The following is a 16,096-nucleotide window of genomic DNA, read 5'->3' as shown; positions in this document are numbered from 1 at the left end:
CTTTGAATTGATCTAAACAAAAGAGAGCATAAAAGCTATTAATGCTCTGGCCTTTAGCTTTTCAAATGTGATCACTACATGAAAAGTGGAGGCCTGAAACTGTTTGCATCAATAGACGTTTTTTCCAATCATAATTTAATTGTCTCCCGTTTTTGGTGATTAAAAAAAACATCAATGTGTAATTGGAAATATTTGCCTGGAGTGTATTTGATGAAAATTGAGGCTATCCTGAGGTCGAGTGAAATTTGTATAGTGAATGTGATGTGGTTCTTGTTGTCGATCGTCACTTTGCCATGCTCTTTCGAAATGTGTTCCGGCCTTTTATTCAAAAAAGACGTTTCAAGAGAAGAGGCAAATAGTTTCTTGGCTAAAAAACATATTTTTTGCTGTACATTCAATGATCTCGTAGACTTTCGAACACAAGCTTGTTTTACTCTGCAAGTGCGCAATTCTTGCAATCAGTGTTTACTGTTTCTGAATGAGATGATATTTAATTAATATAATTTATAATAATTTAAAAGAAGATAATTAATTAAATAATATACAATTAGGACGTTCAAGTAGAAGATACATAACGTGGAATATAGCCTGTGAATAAAACTTTCTGTTACAGACCGAATTTTATTTGATAACCTAAATTGTTTAGAAAACTAATTGGTTTTTAAAATTGGCAATTAGTATCATAAATTGGTTAGAAAAACTAAAACTTAAAAGAGAATTAGAACTTAAAACTACTGTTGATTAATTGATCTCAATGAATAACTTTGCGGTTTCCGTTTGCATTGATTCAAAAAGCGAGTTATAGTTCTTGGAAATAAAAAATTCTAATAACAAAATGTGAAAATAAGTTTGCCATATCTACAAAATTGTCTGCAAGGATATTTTAAATTCGAGAAAAACAAAACAACTGACGGTTATTTGAATGCAAAAACAAAAAATAGACTACGACTAAAAAAAATCGTGTGCTTGATTCAGCTAGAACAGAAAAGTTAAGGTTTCATCGGTTTCGATAATATTTTCTTGCAAAGTTTTATTGAACTTTGTAATTTTTTTTTGTTGTTCTTTTTGTATACGTTCGACATTTTCCGCATAAAGTCAAGCAGCTGCAATTGTTCATTTCAGAAAATTTTTTTTTTTGAAAAGATTGAAATTTTAACGGATTCGACAAAGTTTTCTTGCAAAACTTAAATAGAAAACTTAAATAAAAAATTTTTTTCTTTATTTTGGTTTTTTGTTTTTTATGGCATATTCGTATAGCATATTCTGGATGAAGACAATTCTTAATCGCTTCCCATAAAAGCATAAAAGAGGTTCTACCTTGATTTCACTTAAAAACCATTGATTTTGATTATTTCGAATATATTTTTTTAAGAATTTAATTGCATTCACTAACTTTGCATTTTTTGTTTTTTTTTATTCTACTTATCTAGTCTCGTTAATTAAGTGTCGCATATCAAACTAATGCTTTTAAAAGGATACAAAATTGAATAAATTGAGCATATCTGGTGTTTTTCGTGATTATATGACGTTTTTAACCGTCTTCGACACCGTTTTCTTGCAAAATTTAGTTCTGTTTTTTTATTTTTTTTGCTCTATTTTTCGTGCCCTATGACATACTCTGGATAGTGAAAGACTTGAATGGCAATGGCTTTTCATGGAGATATGTTTGAAAACATTGAACGATTTTTGTTAACAGCTCAAGTTTTTCAGGATTTTCATTTCTCCCTTTTTTCTTCAAAAATGGTATCAATGAGCAGCTTTTGACAACTTTTGTAAAATTTATAGTTAAAACAGACAAAAAATGCTATTCAAATCTATGAGTTTGTGGAAACTCCAATTAAGACTATTTTTATTCAAGCTTCCTGTGAGAGTGCTCTGAAAATTAAAAACTTTGCCCGTTTCCCAAAATTAAAAAAGAGCTTTTGAGCTTCTCCACTTTTAATTTTTTTTATCGCCCAAGTTGTAGCTTAATCTCAGCAAAGACTGGGCCAAATTTGAACAGAGAAATTTTATTCAATCATAACTTAGTTTTATATTTTTTGTAACGTTTTTGGTTTTGATATTAAGAGCTTTAAAAAATTGTTTGTGGATATCTGGACAATTTAAAAAATTTGAGGTTCCGTTTTCTTGTCTTTTCGCTATTAATGAGTGGTTTTATATTAAATTATTGAGGTTGGAAAAAACTCAGGTACCAATTGTTTTATACTAAATTATTGAGGTTGGAAAAAACTCAGGTACCAATTGTTAATGATTCTCTCAAAAAAATATTGTTTTAACGGCTTCAATAACATTTTCTCACAAAATTTGTTTGAATTTTAGATTTTTGTCTTCATTTGTCGTTCTTGTTTTATACGTATGACATTTTCGTCAAAAAACAAGTTTCAATTGCTGGCTGTAGGCGCATAAACTATGCTACTTCAATACCTCAGTTGACAGCTAATGATTTTCATGGCATTGAGAAAATCTGTTTTAAAAATAAAGTTTTATGTCTTTGCTTTTCTGTCTTTTTTGTCTCTTTTCTGCCTAGTCTCATAAATCAAGCTTCACAAATTACCCTATTTCTTGCATACAATTGCAGTAGATGTTTTTAAAATGTTTTTTTTGTGAAGTTAATAAATTTTTAACGGCTCGAACGCTGTTTTCTCCCAAAACCTAATTAGGCTTTTTTCTGTAATTTTTGTTCTTTATGGCATATTCGTATTACATATTTTGGACAAAGAAAACTCTAAATATCTTCCAATGAAGTAACAGAGTAGGCTCTATTTTGATCTAATAACTATTGGCTTCAATTATTTCAAATTCAATTGTTTTCAAAAAAATTATTTGTTTTCTGTTACTTGGCAAATTTTGTTTTTTGTCAACTTGTTATCCAATCTCATTTTTGAAGGTGGCATATCAATTTTTTGTTTTAACAAGATGCATAATTGAACGTATCTGATGCTTTTTGTGAATAGATGATGTTTTTAACATCTTCGACACCTTTCTCTTGCAAAATTAAATTTTGTTTTTGGTTTTTTTTCTGTTTGTCGAGCCTTCTTAGACTTATGACATACTCTGGATATTAAAAATGTTTAAAAGAAAATGGCTTTTTATAAAGATGTACATAAATATTTTCAAAGTTTTTAGCTGACAGCTTTTCTTTTCAAGGACTTTGAATTTATTTAATTAAAAAAAAGCATTTTTTTTTCAACTTTTTATTTCTCGTTCTTGTTCCTTTATTTTCTAGTTTTATTAATTACGAGTCACCTTTAACATCATTTGTGTTGCGAGAAATTGCAATTGAATATTTAAAGAGTTTTTTAGCGAATAGTCTATGATTATAACGACTCAGACACGACACTGTTTTTTCGCATAACTTAATTAGGTTTTTTAATTTTTTTCTTGTTCCTCTGTAGTCTTAAAGCAAATTCTGGATATTGAGATGTCTCAATCGTTTTTTGTGAAAGAATAAACGAGTTAGTAAAAGATAGCAGTTATTTAATAATGGTTTTGATTAATTGGAAATTAATTGTTACCTATTCTCACAATTGAAGGCTCACATATTCCATTATTAGCGTTAGAAATGTTTGTTATTAAGTGATTTATTTTAAAATAGACGTCGAAATTTCGTCGTAATTTTTGCTTGTCGTTTATATTGGATTTTGCAGTTTTTCTTGTCTCGCTGTCTAATTAATGGCACATCTCAGTGGCCATGTAATGTTGCGTATTTAACTCACCTAGTGGTTTGGTTTTAAACATTTTTTAAATATAATTATACCAATCTTTTTGAAAAAAATTTGAACTCTTTAAAGTTATTTTTTCCTCATTTGGTAGGCAATTAAGTCAAAAGTGTGGTTCAGCAGGATCGGAACATCATGAGCAAACGCTCATTACCAATCCTCCTTGTCACTTGAACTGATGAATTGTTTTTGTAAGTTGGATTGGAAGTTTTTGTAAGTTTATTGACAGTAAATAGAATGGTGTCCAAAGTAGAGATTGAAAAAAACGCACAATATAGCACTACAAGCCTTGCAAAAACTCTTCATTTTTGGGTAATCAAAAATTTCACAATTTTGCAACTGCAAAAATCAATACAAAAAACAGCAATTTGCAAAAAAGAAAAAAAGCATGACGGAGATAGTGAAAAAATTTTAACAGATGGCTCAAATAGAACAAGTTTCTGGAAAATAGAAAAACTTTCAAACAGATGGCTCAAAAACAAAAAAGTGACAATTTTGTTGATCGCTGCTAGCCAGGTAAAGGCAACGCTGAAAAAAAATATCGCAAAGCTAATTTGCAGACGAAATTAGTGAGTGGATAAATGGGAAGAAATGTTACACTGCTGATTATATAGCAAAACAGTTCGGTTATGGACTGTTATCAATTTTATTTATTGCCTACACCTTGGCTTGCTGAACAATCCCTTTCAATTGATTTAGTTTTGAAGTTCTGCAAATTGACTCTTATGTTCAAAGAAACCAATTTTTGAACCATTTAGACAGTCTTCACTTTCTTCCAGTGTTGCTACTTCTAATTAGTCATACAAGGGTCTTATATTATGTCCTACACATCACAGGCAATTTTTTGTATGCTCCTTATGTGATTACTTGGAGAATCTTAATGACTTTGTATAGTTGAGACATCCAAAATATGACAAAAAATTAAGACAATTTTGACTTTTTTTGAACATAATTAAACCATTTATGAGCGATGTATGATAACAGGAGAATCAATTATGCTAACGAGGAATTATTATATGCTCTTGTATGATAACCCAGAAAATCACTAATGGCCCTTGTATGATAACAGGCAGATACTTCAGGGAAGAAAAGTGACTGCATTTTGTTTTTCTTTATTTCCATAAATAAAATGTTTCCTATGGGTCTTCAGTTTGAATGCTTATTTTTTTTGTTCAAACGGAACGTTTGCTCTACAGAAACAGTATGGAAAAGGATTTTGAAGAAGTTTGAAATTTTTATCACACTTTTACTCCTTTTTATTAAATGCATGTGAGAAAAAGACAGAACCTTTACATAAAAAAACTTGTCCTTGGTAACATTAAAAACAATTTTTATGGTTTTCCTCAATTAAATCCAACGAAGAAAACTGCAGTGACATGCGATTGAGAACAAAAAAAAACAAAACCAAAATTGAATAAAAGTATCGATTTAATTCAGCTGGTAGGACAATTATTGTAAGATTGTTAGACAATTTTTACTACTTCTTCATGTACTCTTGATGATTATAATTTTAAAAAATATATATACTTCTGACATTGAAGCATTGGAACAAAAAAAAAGAGAGATGAGTTTAGAAGGATACAATAAGCAAGTTTTGTTTTAAGTGACACAAAATCAAGTTTATGCATGATTTGAAATAGCCGCTATGTCAAATTCGCTGAAATTTTAGCTTTCCATTGTTACTGATAACTGCCTGTGTCGTGATCTAAAGTTTTTTTTTTGAAAAGATAAGTTTATGGAAAGCATTGAAGCTGTCGCTGCACAACATTTTTCGAATTTTTCGGAAACACCCATTGTTTGATTTTTCAAATATACTTGAGTACATCGAAAGGAAGCCAAGTGATTGTTTTCTGCTATTGAAAGCACATAACTTATGGTTATGGAAACTATATAGAAAGTTTCAATTTTTTTTATTGCGCCGACAATTTTGATGTCCATTTTTGTCTTTTCACTAATCGCTAATATTGAAAGATCAGATGCAATTTTTTAGTCTTAGTATGGCCTCAGCACTTTTGGCTTTTCGTCACACTTTCCAAGGACTTTAAGCACATTTTGATGTGTCGTGTTCATCATTGGAGGCTCTACGTCTTATCCATTCAAGCAGAGTTCAAAATATCTGATGGTTTTACTTTTTTTCTAGATTTTAACCGACTCTGTCTAAAATTAATCTCAGCTGCAAACTCTTGTTTTTGTTTTAATTTTATGCCTTATCTTGGTTAATATTTCAATTTATTTAACAACTTCAATGTGTTTGCACTTAACTTAATTTCTCTGTTGCCATCATTTTTATGGTCTCTGCTCAAATTTTATAGTCTCTACAAAAATTGATGTTATATTATCAAGGAAAATTTTGACAAAATGGTTTTTCAACAAGTATTGTTGGATCGTTTTTTTTTACTTTGACAACACTACCTCTGTAGAAGGGAGTTGCTTTATTTCGAATACCTTTGTTTCTTTTTGCACAGCATTGTGAACATTGTTTAGTTTAGTTTCAGAAACTTGTGAGCAACTTCAGAGTAGCTGATCTCAGTAATTTTTACCAAAATCTGCCGATTTTGTTTTGTCTTTTGATGTGACTTTTTGATCGATGAAGAGGTCAAAGTGCAACGTTTTTACATTTTCTGGGGCAACTGGACAATAATTTTTATTTAACATTACATAACTTTCCTCGCTCTAACACTGAACTACACCAGTTTTTTGTATATTATTTTGCAGGTTGTATAAATCTTAGTAGAATTGAAGGCCAATAATTTGTAATCAGACTCCGTTATCTTTCAAGAATTCTAGTGTTTATAATTTGATTCAAAACTAAATTCGCAATAAAATTTAAAATTCGCCTTTTCTACTACTGCCGATGGTTTCAAATAAACAAGGACCAAAAATTTTTTTATACCCAAACTTTTTGTGCGATTTAGGTTGATTTCAAGCCCAATATTTCAAAGCTTTGTATGTGATTGCCGACTGAAAGTGAAACGCTTCTGACCGGAGCAAAAAATACAACCATTTATCTCGCAAGTTTCGTGAAAAAATTGATATATTTTTGCAAGAATCTGGCAAGATTTTGAAGTTTTTTATTACTTGGCTGGATGAAAATGGCAGATGAAGCGTCAAACATGAAATGGGCAGAAATCTGTCGAAAATTGACTTTCGTTAGGTCTCAAACCTAATTTTTGAGCGAATTCCAGTCTGATTTTCCAAAATGTTTTTTTTTCATGTTTACTCTAATTTGAAGAAAAATTGCAACTATGTATAGATAAAAATTACTAAAATAAAAAAATTCACGTTTCTGCAAAAGGGTATAAATTGTTTATATTCTTTCTTCTTTTTATAATTTGGAGGCGAAAAAATTAAACCATTGTGGATCACGGTGATCATGTTTTCTTTAATCAATTCAATTAACCCTTTGATATAACTTCAGAAAATTGAAGTCTTGCAGGATTCCTGCAAGCTTTTTGCAAAATTCTTGATGATTCGACTCCCAAAAAATTTGAGGGTCATCTGAACTGTCTCTAGTATTGCAGACATCTTAAACTATTTTTTAATCTCTCCAGTCCTCTTCATTCTAGAAAAACTACTTCTAAGATTTCGGATTCGACTGAGACATCGCTGAGTCATGAAACCTGTCTTAAAGTTACAACCTGGCCTTTAAATCAATACCCAGAGTTGTTAACGGCCTCTTAATGTCTTAGGCAACATTCATTTTTTACGATATTCGCGTAAGAATCTTGCATGCTTTGATTTATCTTGATCATAGATTTGAGTCAGCTCGTCAATAAGGTCGCCTGTCGTTCCCGGATTACATCCCACAACGAGTGAGAGGCATGGCCATGGACAGCGGTCCACAATTTTACGCATAATTTTTTTTGCGTCTGACTTCCAGTTGAAGCAAAATTTAGTGTCGTCCAACTATTTGTTGTCTTGTTGATCTCCCCCCTCTAAGCTCCTCCCCCATTACATCAATAGCTATTTTGGAATAGAGTAAAAATAGGTAATCTTTTCAACTAACGTTTTAGTTACAATAAGTTGGCCTACGATTTTTGATGTGGCTGGTTTTTTTCTGCACACTTTTTCGTTTATAGATTTCATTCAATTTATAACTTTTTCCTGGGTTGAAAAATCTTCATTCATAAAGGTGGGAAGTTCAGGTCTGTAACAAGGGAAATTATATTTAGAATACTAAAACTATTCGTGTTCAAATTAAAAGTTATAACCAGCTTAGTTGATATTTCGCTGTTCCGCTTATTATTTCCTTCTGATCAAACATTTGTCTTTTTGACAGAAAACAGTGCGATGAAGTCGTTCCTGAATTTTTTCCCAAATATGATATACAAATAAAAGTTCCCTGAGTTAATAACTGATATGCATAGAGTCACAACAGCTTCGACCACCACAAAAATTCCTTGATCACGATTGCTTTGAATATCCGAATCGAAAAGAAAACGAATCAAGCTTGTTGCGGCTAAATTGAAAACCCCGAAAACCAAGCAAACGACTATCATTTGTCGTATCATTTCACTGTTTATTTTGCACTTTCTCCCCGCCGACGTCGTTTGATTTTTATTATTTGCAGCCAGATCGCTCTCTCTGCGTTTTGAGCTCCGCATTCGAATTTTCATAATGGTCAAACTTGTAGAAGTTAAAACCACAGCCACGGGTAGAAAGCCGTTGACAACGATCGTAATTTCTGGCTGGATTGCAGTATAGAATTTCTCGCTGACTATTTCATAGTTTTCTGGAGTGCAGCCGGCTACTTCTTCTTTGTAACCAAATGCAAAAACTGTAGGCAGGCAATACAGAGTTTGAACTATGTAAATAATAACTGTTATAACCAAACACACTTTTGGTTTTCCAAATTGGCGATATTTAAACGGTAGCCAGACCGCAAAACATTTATCCAAACTGAAAAATACAGTCAAATAGTACGAAGAGTATGACACTAAAAATATGAGGAAGTAAGAGAAGGCGCAGCTGTTGTCGTTCAGACCCGATAAAGTTAGCCCAAATAAAGGCAATCCTCGCTCGATTATCCCGTTATGAAACGCACAAATCATATCCGTGAATGCAAGCGTGAACATAAATGTCGCACCGGATGTCAAATTGTCCCAATTTCCAATAATAATCATTGTCAGAATGCTTCCAACACAACCAAAAATGCAAACGATAAAAGATGCTACGTTGAAACAGGTGACAGTCTGGGCTAAGTTGGGATGATAGTTTCTCCATTCCGAAAAAGTAGGGATTACTGCAGTCGCTGACTGAAAACGAACAAACAACCCGCATCGCGCACTGTATGTGTTATATGTGTCATGATGACTGCTACAGTGGACTAATTTTTTTGTAACCATTCATGAGCTATAATTGGAGAAAAGCATTGCAGGACAAATTGTCAAACACAATTCAAACAATTTTGATTGGCCGGAGAAAAACTAGAAATATAAATGACCAGGAAGGGTCTTTGAAAACTATAAACAGAAAACTTGTTTACATTTAAAAAGGATCTTTTCCGCTAGCGCCCCCCCCCCCCCCCCCCAACTAAATTAGGCACCCCCATTTGTGTTTCAACATTATGCAAGCATATGTGCATATGAATTATTACATGTGAATACTCGTGAATGGGTATTTAGAAAATATTAACAGAGCGGTAGTTTGAAATTAATGTGCACAATAATAATCAGCTGCAAACATCAACCAAAAACTTGTTCTAATTGCATTATTAGAAATTGCGTGCTTTGTAAAAAAAAGGTCTACTTCTTTGATTTTTCTGAAAAATGTTTTAAATGTGGTTGTATATATATATATATATATATATATATATATATATATATATATATATAATACTAGGTACGTTATCATGAACACAAGTAACCCTTCCAGAGGGTAGCAAAACATTAATTTTTTTGGGGGGGGGGGGGGCGGTGCCTAAGTTTCGGCTATATAGGACGGGGGGGGCGCTAGCGGAAAAAGATTTAAAAAATGATCCAAAACTGATTTCAAATTGCCGCGCATGAACAAAAACCACCATTGAGAACACACATTTTGATTCAAACAAAATTTTCTCACATGGCATTTTCACGCCACTTGTATTGGTACAACCAATGTCATCAATAAAATAGACTTCAAGAATGAACAAAATGTTCAAGAAGGAAAAAAATAGAACGACAAAAATTCTATGTTTACTCTGACAACTCAAGAAAGCCAAAAACAACTTTTGGCCTAAAGTTGTTTAAAAATATTGCCAGAAGATTATAGAAAGTAAAAACTTCATAGTTTGATTTGCTTCCAAAAACCACAGAAACACGAATAACTGACTTTGCCCAGCAATAATGTATCATACTGACATTTATTCGTTTTTTAAATCACGGTATGACCAAAAGGAACTCATTTGTTGCTCTGTTCTTTAAGCCGCTCTTTTATTACAGGCATCAATAACTTGCATCTTGCTCTTACTTCCGATATGACCTTTACGTCTTAATTTTTGATATAAGGAAAATTCCACTAGTACTCTTACCTGAAAACTAAAAACGGCGACTTCGTTTACTTCATGATGTTCGACTAGAATTCAACCTCAATTTAATGTATTGTAATTATAATCTGTCTGGCATAGTGACAATTTTGGTTGCAAAACGCAATTTCAGAGATAATAGCAAGAGATTATTTTGCAAGAACAAAATTTTCCATTAGCCAAGCTTGATTATTTCAAAACGCCAAAAAAAATTCTGGAATCCGAAGAAGAGCAAAAGAATGAACTTAAACAAAATACTATTACTTATAGTTTATTTTGGTTTTTATACTAATTGCAAAAACTTTTTTTAAAAATCACAGTGAAATTAATAGATTAATAAATAATTATACCTAATATTCAACAGAACGGATTTACACAAAAAATTAAATAACTAAAATTAGTTAGAAATTAGGCAGTTCGACTGAAAATTGATTCCCACTATCTTCCCTTTTTTCAGAGTAACCATTAGTTTACCTCTAAGAACGGTCCGTAACTTTTTTTACTCTCCTGGCTTCAGAAACGATTGGTTTTCGTTATTTGGCCGCAAATGAGGAAAAGACCGTGTGTTGTTGGTATGATAGTTTTTATGGGTCTCTAAGCTTTTGTGATAAGTGCATGCCAAAAATTAAAACAAAACTTGATCACACACACTGTTAAACCCAGGTTTTGGTCCAGACCCAAATTGAGCTATGATCAGACCCATTCGAGTGCTCACCCCTGTGTTCCCAGACCCAAATTACAGGGTCTGGAAACGGTTCGAGCGCACAATAGTCTGAACCATGGTCTGATTTCGGTCTGATCAGAGGTCAATTCGGTCTGGACGGTCTGATCATAGTCTTTTTAGTCTGGACCATGGTCTGGGTTTGGTCTGATCAGAGATCAATTTGGTCTGGAATGTCTGATCATAGTCTTTTTTAGTCTGGACCATGGTCTGGGTTCGGTTTGATCAGAGGTCACTTTGGTCTGGAAAGTCTGATCATAGTCTTTTTATTGTCTGGACCATTGTCTGGGTTCGGTCTGATCAGAGATCAATTCGGTCTGGAGGGTCTGATCATAATCTTTTTTAGTCTGGACCGTGGTCTGGGTTCGGTTTGATCAGAGGTCACTTTGGTCTGGAAAGTCTGATCATAGTCTTTTTATTGTCTAGACAGTGGTCTGAATTTGGTTCTGATCATAGGCGCACTATAGTCTGGACAAAGGTCTGGGTTTTGTCTGAAAAGCGATCACACAAAATGTTAAATCTATACTCAGATGAAATGAAGAACAAAAGCGAAACAAAACCGTTTATAACTATTTAGGGAAAATTTATTGAATTTTTCGTTGTTGTTTTCCAAAATTGAGCCTGACAACCGTACTCCAGGTCCATTTTCTGTATCAGAAAGAACTTACGCAACAACTTTGGTGTTCAAACTCACAATCGGGTTTATATTGAATAAAAAATTTTTAAAAAGTCTTACCGCGTTTTCCACTATCAACACCATTGTTAATATGAAATTACATAAAACTGCTGAACTATGTTTTAACTGGTTTTATATTAATAAAAACTGTTCTGCCACACCCAGGAGCATTTTTTTCTTTATTTGAAATTCAACCAAAAATGGCGGTGAGCCAAACAGATTTCTTTTGTCGTCAAACTTCTCAAATCTCAATGATTTTGCCTGACAGACTTCAATTTGTATATCATTCGCCTAATTACTTATAAAAGATCAAACAATGGGCCAGCAGTAATTCCTTTGGCAGTTCTCTTCTATCATTTATGCTAATTAGTGGATACTGCTTTGATTTTTGCTTCAAATGAGAACTGCGAGGAGGCCATAAAGGGTGGTAGAGGGGTTCAGAAATTGGTCTTGGTGTGTTTAAAAGGTTGAGGGCAAAGTATGCTTCCCAACTATAAATTCTGGAGCTAGTTTTATTCGGCATTCGTGAGCTGTTAAAATGCAGTCGTTTATGATATTCAGCAATGTAATCAATTCCGTAAAATGGTCCTTGTTTGAATTTGAGGTGCACATTCCGAGCCCGCTCATCAACATTTCGGACCATTGGTACTTTTTCGAACTAGTGTTTTTCGAACTAGTGCATGGATAAAAAATTGCGTCCAACTGAGATCTTTCAGTGGACTAAAAAACCGTTTTATAAGGCCGAAGAGATTCGCTAAATTAAGAATACAAGCCCAGACTAACAACAAAACGAAGAAACAACAATAACAAACATTAATAACATCCAAAACTCGATGTCTATCTGAAGAAGAATTTGATAACAAAGTCTAAATGGCGGCAGATTAAACTTTAATTAAACAAAACAAATAGTTCATTATTCTTCATTAAAAAAGAATGGGTCCCATCCTAATGAGACTCGGGAAAAAATAGACATAAACCAACAAAAGCGGCTAACATCAAAATTACGCTCATATTGTTTGAAAGCAATTGGTTCCAAAGTATTGAAAGCAAACTGATATGAACTGAAATCTATGAAAAATTTTGTATTGCAATCTTTCATAACTCCATAAAATAAGACCTTGGGAGACCTATAAGCAGCAAGTTTTTCTCTAAAACGACAACAAAAAAAACAGAAAAACATAAAAAAACTCAGATCAAACTTGCGAGAAAACGATGTCAGAACAAGTAAAAACATTATCTTTTCCCTAAGAAATAAATACTTGTGGTTGCGCGTTTTTGAACGCCAATAAAGTGATATGTGACCGCTCATCAATCAGACTACGTAACAAGTGGACAGGATATGAGCAAATTTAAAATCAACGGTTTTGAGTTTTTCGAAAACGATTAGTTTGAAAGTCATGAAAATGATTTGCTATACATTGAAGTAACAATAAGGTTTACTTTTCTCCTGTACAGAACAATCCCCCAAACGAGACATTAAAACAATCGGCAATGAGATGAAATTAATAAACAGGTTCAATTGACCATCCAAATGAAGTTTCAAAAGCCTGCTTTATATCAGAAAGTGTCACACGTTGACAAGAAAAAACGTCAAATACAGACAAATATCAAAAAGTTCCAAAAACTGGTTTAGCCGGTTTAGTCATAATCAATACACTGAAGACTTTAGAGATGTTCAACCGTGCTTTTCTTGACCAAATGTTTTGATATGTGAACTGTTTTTAAAAAGGATAATTTGAGAAAATAGACAAAAAAAGAACACAAGATTCAAAGTTAGGTAAAATTTCAATTTTTTGAAAACAGTATTTTTCCAAATAATAAAAACAATCAGCTATCATTTCAGGAACATGAACAGGTTCTTTCATTTTTCAAAGTAAGCCATTGAGGCCTGTCGTCAATCAGAAATTGTTAAAAGTTTACAAAAAGAAATTCAAAACAGACAAAAGTTTTTTAAAAAAACTTGCCCTTCTTTGCAAATAACCGCCGCCAAAGCTCTCAGAACCATAACCTCAAAAAAGCACTAGTTTTTTTCATATGAGAAATTTTTTGAAGCTAAAAATGTAAAATCTGACTGTTGTTTTTTTTGTAATCGGGAAAGAAATTGAAGATTCAAAACTGAAAAACAATTTACTTTAAAAAAAATTTTTCAAAAATTATTAAAATCTCTGAAAAAAAGAATTAGCCATACTTTTCAGAAAGAACCTGGAATAGAGACAAACATCAAAAAACAGCTAAACGATTTCTTAACAAAGAAATCGTTGTCGACCCTATTTAAACTATGGATAATGGATAATGCATTGATATCTCCAATTGCCTCTCACACCGACGCCAAATTATTATATGTGATCTGTGATTATTGAGACTGGTAATAAATAGGCAAAAAAAGAGATAAAAAAAACTTTTAAAAGTAATCTCTAATTTTTGAAAAAAACTATCAAATCTTGAAAACCACCAGCTAACAACTAAAATCAGTGAATAGACTCATATTTTTCTCCATTACAATATTCAATGCCTTCGAGGCCCCCTACTATTCAGATTTTCTACAACGACTATAAAAAGGAAAGCATTTGAAGACAAAATTGAAATAAACTCACAAAACCCACAAAAAATGAAATTTCGGTTTTGCCTTTTTAATGATAACTAATAAACGGATGAATACGTTATAAATTAAGTCATAAATTGACGAAACCAGAAAATAAAAGATCTTGTAATCGGGGAAAATGTCCAAAATTAAAACTTTTTGTAAAACTAGTATTTTTGAAGCCAGAAAACATTTAGTTAAAACGCAAAACCGCCGTAGAGAAAATAACTGCACTAAGTTGAACTTGGATTCTGTCTTTACTGTAAAAAAATTGTAAGCAGACCAAAAACACTAGTGAAGAATACTGGCAAAGCTCTAAAATTCCATATTTGTTTTAGAAACAAATGAGATTAAAAATCAAAGCGACAAAAAGCTTTCGACCTAAAAGCTCTAAGATAATAACTGGCAATCGTTCAGTAAGGCAATTGAACCTTCAATGCTGACACTTGATATGATTTGTTTTGTTCTGTAATGAAAATAAAAAAATCAATATTTTCTATAGAAAAAAGAGAGCCACTGATTACAATCCGGATTAATATTGAATCTTAGAATTCCGCGATCAGAACAAAACTAGCCTTTCTTTAGCTCTTCGTCGCATAGTATGAAAATGCAAGGGTTCTCAAATAACGCATATAAAAATTTGACAAAAACTCAATATACTAAAGAAAAATAAAGCTGTTTGTATTATTATTGAGATATATTAGCTAAAAACCCGCATTATTTCTAACCCGGAAAACTTTCAAAGAGAGCGGAGAAGTAAATTAGCCCTCTCCTGAGTTGAAGAAATTTGTGTCAGCAATGTTTAGGTGTTCACTTCCGGCAAATTTAAGCAAATTTGACTGAGGAAGCTTATTTTTTTGCATTTTTCGATGAAAAAAGTCAAAAAAGTCTGATTTTATTTAAAAAAATAAGTAGCAAAAATTTGAGCCAAGAATTTGATTAAAAGTACATCAACACAGTCCTAACTTTAGAAAACAAACCAGCAACACTCTTTCGGAACAATTTCAACACAAAATTTAGCAAAAATGGCAAAAATATAGGCAGAAGTTTCGGAAAATGTGAATTAAAATAACGGAAATTCGTCAATTATTTACAAAAGTTTGAACCTCGATAATTCCTCAACTTTGAACACTAACTTTCTAACAACAGAAAGTCCGTTAATTTTTAACCTCGAAAAAAGCGAATATCAAAAAAAAAAAATTTATGTTCATATTCGACGCTGGACAGGCTTTCTTATGATACTACTCGCAGCTCTCTACGATTAATACATTGATCGGCCAAAATTGACTGAACAAAAAACACATTTGAGTATACAGTTCCTCCCCCACTAATATGGATAGGAACAATTAGATCTGCGCATACCCATGTGATTTAAAAGATCAAATCATCATGAATACAGGATCGCGAGTAATCTTAAGTTCCAAAGTTGCAAAGTATCATAGGCAAATTGTTGATCGCTATAAAAGGACCCTTCTATGTTTCGTCATCATTTAGGTGCATGAAAATTGCAAAGAAGTTGAATTAAATGAGCGGTTAATATACCTAAATCATGCTAAATTTAAACTGAAATCAATTGAAACGTAGAAACAAATTACATCCCGGGTCGATATTTTTGGGTGAAATTTTGTGAGAAATGCAGTGAACTTTAAAAAGAAATGCGGTGAATGCGGTGGAAAATAATAATTCACCGAATTTCACCACGAAAATACTTAGAAAAATACTCCATGAAATTCACCAAATTTCTTACAAAAATTCGCCGCATTTGTATTCAAACGATTATTGAATAGAACATATTCGAGAAGAAGTGATCGTTTGCGCAGTGGAATAAAAAGTTGAAAACATGCGAGAGGTGAGAGGTTCAATCACGTGTACGGAAGTTTCTTTTAGTGGGCATACC

The 16,096-nt window shown here is 32.4% G+C and overlaps 2 protein-coding genes across 2 annotated transcripts in view; both read right to left on the bottom strand.

Annotated features, from left to right (window-relative positions):
* Positions 1 to 16,096, bottom strand: part of LOC142341558 (late histone H2A.1-like) — a 305,796-nt gene that overhangs the window by 51,738 nt on the left and 237,962 nt on the right. The window lies entirely within an intron of this gene.
* On the bottom strand, positions 7,818 to 11,777 carry LOC142340846 (uncharacterized). Its single transcript, XM_075391587.1, has 2 exons — positions 11,679 to 11,777; positions 7,818 to 8,974 (listed from the first exon to the last, which is right to left on the bottom strand). The coding sequence occupies exons 1-2, from the start codon at positions 11,700 to 11,702 to the stop codon at positions 7,976 to 7,978; spliced, it is 1,023 nt and encodes a 340-aa protein (XP_075247702.1). The 5' UTR covers positions 11,703 to 11,777; the 3' UTR covers positions 7,818 to 7,975.

The sequence above is a fragment of the Convolutriloba macropyga genome, chromosome 6, assembly GCF_964194025.1.
Source record: "Convolutriloba macropyga chromosome 6, txConMacr16.3, whole genome shotgun sequence".
NCBI classification, from domain to species: Eukaryota; Metazoa; Xenacoelomorpha; order Acoela; family Convolutidae; genus Convolutriloba; species Convolutriloba macropyga.
Note: the sequence above shows the minus strand (reverse complement) of the source record. Positions and strands in the feature narration are given on the sequence as shown.